The following is a 4065-nucleotide window of genomic DNA, read 5'->3' as shown; positions in this document are numbered from 1 at the left end:
TAGTTCACCCAAAAATGAAAATTCTGTCATTAATTACTCACCCTCATGTCGTTTCAAACCCGTAAGGCCTTCGTTCATCTTCGGAACACAAATTACGATTTTTTTGATGGAATCTGAGAGCTGTCTGACCCTGCATAGACAGCAATACAACTGAAATGCTCCCAAGTCCAGAGACGTAGGAAGGAGATCTGTAAAATAATCCATGTGACATCAGTGGTTCAACCACAATTATACGAAGCTACGAGAATACTTTTTGTGCGCAAAAGAAAAAATAACAAAAACTTTATTCAACAATTCGTCTCCTCCGCATCACCCTGGTGCCAATATGGAGAATATCAGCTGGACGTAAGCAACGTATGCTGTTCTGTGTCAGCTGCGTCACACCGAATCTGTTTCCTATGTTGGATTATTTTACAGATCTCCTTGCTACGTTTCTGAACTTGGGAACATTTCAGTTGCGTTGCTGTCTATGCAGGGTCAGACAGCTCTCAGATTCCATCAAAAATATCTTAATTTGTGTTCCGAAGATGAACGAAGGTCTTACGGGTTTGAAACGACATGAGGGTGAGTAATTAATGACAGTATTTTCATTTTTTTGGGTGAACTAACCCTTTAACATGTTCGGATAACTTTTACATCCCTACTACATTCATGTCTATTTTCCATATTTCAGATCCCCCCCAGAATGAGCCAAATGCACCGTTGCCGACAGAGGCAGTGCCAGCCATGCCCCCTCCCCTGATGCCCCACCAGATGGGTGTGATGGGGGTCCTCCATTATCCCATGGGGCCTCTGCTTCCGAGACCTCCAGCCGTAGGTTTGCAGCCTCCTCCCCAGTTTAGCTTGCCCCCACAAGTGCCAGTGCAGCTGCACCCCACTAGGACGCTCCTCCAGGTCCCATCCATAGCTGTGCAGGGACTGCCTCCACCTCCCCCACCTCCTCCACCCGTGCAACAGTGTGGCTTCACCGTGGTACCGTCTGAAAGCCACCCGGCTCAGGTGAGAACAAGAGTTATGTCAGGGCTTGAATTTTGCCGTGGGGTTGCACATAATTCTACTGATTCCCGCAGTTTCCGCGCTCTTGTAACTCGGGGAAATTCCCACAAATATTTCAGTGTGAAAGACGCTCGGGACAGATTGTGGAGGAATGTATCATTTGCACGTGCTTTTGAGTCTTACAATTTTAAACATTCAAGTGCTCAATTCAGTACTTGCGCACTCTCTGTGAGACCCCTTTCTGTGAGCTGACACCCAAAGCGCACATAGAGCCGCATATGAGAGCGCACGACTACAGAATGAAGTTGTGTTGCGCCTTATTGCGTGTAAACGGCCAAATACATACAAAAAGTATGTCAAAATGCCCGTCTTGATGAGTATTCATGAAAACAGTTGATTTATACTAAACATTGACCGTATGTAGGCTATTAAGTGAATGTAAACAGTTGAGAAACAAAACTGCTGTCTGTCATTAATGTTTATTTATACATTGAAGACTAACCAGTGTTATTTAAAGTTAAATAGATTATTCAGTTTCTGTGGTATTTCTGTACCTCAATATTACTGTTATACCTACCTGAAAAACTTAAAGCACAGTTCATTTTAATTGTATCTTGTTATTGTATTTGTTTGTGCCATTGCTTGTCATTTATCTATTCTTAAACGAAATTCAGACCCTGTATTTTATCATTTAAAAATGAGTTTTATATTTACCCAACCATAATTCAAATGAATTCTTGTGTGTGCCATTTTAGTTGTTTTGGTTGTAACATTTGCATATTTTACAGCAGGTGATGCCCAGTTTTCCTGTACCAGGCAAAGGTTCATTCAAACCCATGCCAACCAAAGTAGTTCCTGGGCCGCCGCGTCCTTTTGGGACGCCCAGTGCAGCCCAGCCGTCCTCCACCACCACCCAACCCACCTCTCACAGCAAGGCCCACGCCGACAGCTCGAAGAAAGAGAAGGCAAGTGTTGCACCATCAAGCAAATGGCTCCATGCTAATGTTATCACTTCCTAAAATACATTTTCCTTTTCAAACAGAAATTGCAGATTCAAGAGCGGGCCGTCAATGAGGTGAAAGCAGCGATTAAGCCATATTATCAGAAGAATGAAATCAACAAGGAGGAATATAAAGAGATTGTGCGCAAAGCTGTGGAAAAAGTAAGTTTAGTTCACACTAAAATTAAAAAAAAAAAATTATTTTATGTATAATTTATTTTATTATTATTTTTTCCTCTAATTTTTATTTATTACAGTCTATAATCTAACAATCTAAAATATTCTAATATAAATATAGTAAAAAATATGAAAGTAAAAAAAGAAAAAATCCATTAATTTTAACAAACTTTTTTTTTTTTTTTTGCTGCTTCAAAGAATCAACACTTTATTTATCACATTAGTTTGAATCAATGCAATAGTTTTAAGTCAGTGTTTTCCCCTGACTCAAGTTACAGATGTCGAAGAAAGTAACAGAAGTGTAATTCACACAATTTACCACATGAGGGCGTTTAGTTCTATTGACTCAAATCTTTTTTTAAGTCTTTATTCCACTGAACATGAACATGATTCATTCTGAAAATAATGAGCTATAAGACTCATCAAACACCATGAGTCTCAGACTCCGAGCAGATGAGAAGAGCTTCAATCAGGAGCTCCTGAGATATATAATTGTTTTTTATAGTCCATAATTACGGATTCTTTCAAATCACAGCTGCATATTCAGTTTGATTTTAGTGTAACTATTCCTTAAAATCATGTTGGTGTGCTCTATGTGCCAGTGTAATGTCTTATTCAGATTTTTAATTTTGTGCAAACAGCTTTACAAATGCACACAGTAATTGTTTTTCTCCTTCTCTCAGGTAACACACAGCAAGAGTGGCGAGGTGAACGCCGACAAGGTGGCCAACCTGGTGAAAGCGTATGTTGACAAATACAAATGCATCCGCAAAAACAAAACCGAGAAGAGCTGAGGGTCGCTGATCTGCTGACTGCACAAGTGCAATTCCTCCACCGCGGGCTGCTGCCGGTGTCACTGACTGGAGCCGTTCTTAATACATTTACATACGAGAATGAAGATTTTTCTAGAGATTACATATTTTGTTTAATTTGGATTTGATATATAGTGCAAATGCCCTTTATTGGATTGTGTTTCATGGGTATATGTATGTGTGTGTGTGTGTGTGTGTGTGTTTTGGGGGGGGGTTAAAGATCTGTAATGGTGTTGCTCTAATCGCATTTTGCTTCTAAGTTTAAAGTAGCAAAGAACATGAATAATTAAGGCAAATGATTCAAGTGGTACGACTGGACCTGTCCGTCTCTCTCTCTGTCTCTCTCTCAGAAGTTGAACATAAAGACTTTTCCCTTTAGAATCATCGAAACAATCTGGAGTACATGTGCATTAGCTTTATTATTCCCTGCAGATGCTGAATGCGTGTTTGAGTGTGTGTGATTCAATCATAATCTTACGTGGAAAGAAGAACACGGGTAGTTTGCTGGTGAGCTGAGATGATTTTGTTGTCATATCCAGGTTAAAGTCCTGTACTTCTGTTTATGCAGTTCAATCACTGTGTCTGTTTACCCTCCCAGAAGCAATGAAATAAACCAGCTCTCTATGAATCTCTTTTGTCCATTTACTGAGTTCAGGTCAGTTTGTGTTCACTGAGTCGAATTCTGCCCAAAGCAAAGGGTGGATACTACCTCCAGGTGAATACTTTTTTTTTTCAAGAAAGTAGATTAGCTCTATTATTAGACAAACATTGTATTTTAAACTTATAATGAATTAATACAGATTCTTTTTACCAACATTCTTTCAGACACAACTGACCATGATGTGTCTGAGCCTTCAGAGCTGCAAGATGGTCATCTGGACACCAAGTGAAGACATCCAACTGGACATTTGACAAAAACTACACAGATGCACAAGTGCAGCAGCTGCAGAATTTCTACCTTTTACACATGCTACTTAGATTGGCAGATGATTTTGCCGACAATAAGATTAAATCTGTGCCCAACATACCTGTAGATCTTTAATGAGTAGTTAGGAGCAGGTTTACACGATACCATCAGTT

The 4065-nt window shown here is 39.8% G+C and overlaps 1 protein-coding gene across 7 annotated transcripts in view; it reads left to right on the top strand.

Moving 5' to 3' along the window:
- The window catches only part of LOC107707105 (protein SCAF11-like), a 15344-nt gene extending 11746 nt beyond the window's left edge, over window positions 1-3598 (top strand). For 6 of the 7 annotated variants that reach the window (XM_016511004.1, XM_016511000.1, XM_016511003.1 and 3 more), the window contains exons 12-15: window positions 674-999; window positions 1785-1961; window positions 2039-2158; window positions 2857-3598. In XM_016511004.1, coding sequence (XP_016366490.1) covers window positions 674-999; window positions 1785-1961; window positions 2039-2158; window positions 2857-2967 — 734 coding nt within the window. In that variant the 3' untranslated portion in view covers window positions 2968-3598. The remainder of the gene's footprint in view (window positions 1-673; window positions 1000-1784; window positions 1962-2038; window positions 2159-2856) is intronic. The other variant, XM_016511002.1, reaches the window with a different exon arrangement.
- Window positions 3599-4065: the final 467 nt, after the last annotated feature.

The sequence above is a fragment of the Sinocyclocheilus rhinocerous genome, unplaced genomic scaffold (genome assembly GCF_001515625.1).
Source record: "Sinocyclocheilus rhinocerous isolate Xijiao unplaced genomic scaffold, SAMN03320098_v1.1 scaffold2160, whole genome shotgun sequence".
In the NCBI taxonomy this organism is placed as follows: Eukaryota; Metazoa; Chordata; class Actinopteri; order Cypriniformes; family Cyprinidae; genus Sinocyclocheilus; species Sinocyclocheilus rhinocerous.
This window is presented reverse-complemented; position numbering and strand designations above follow the sequence as displayed.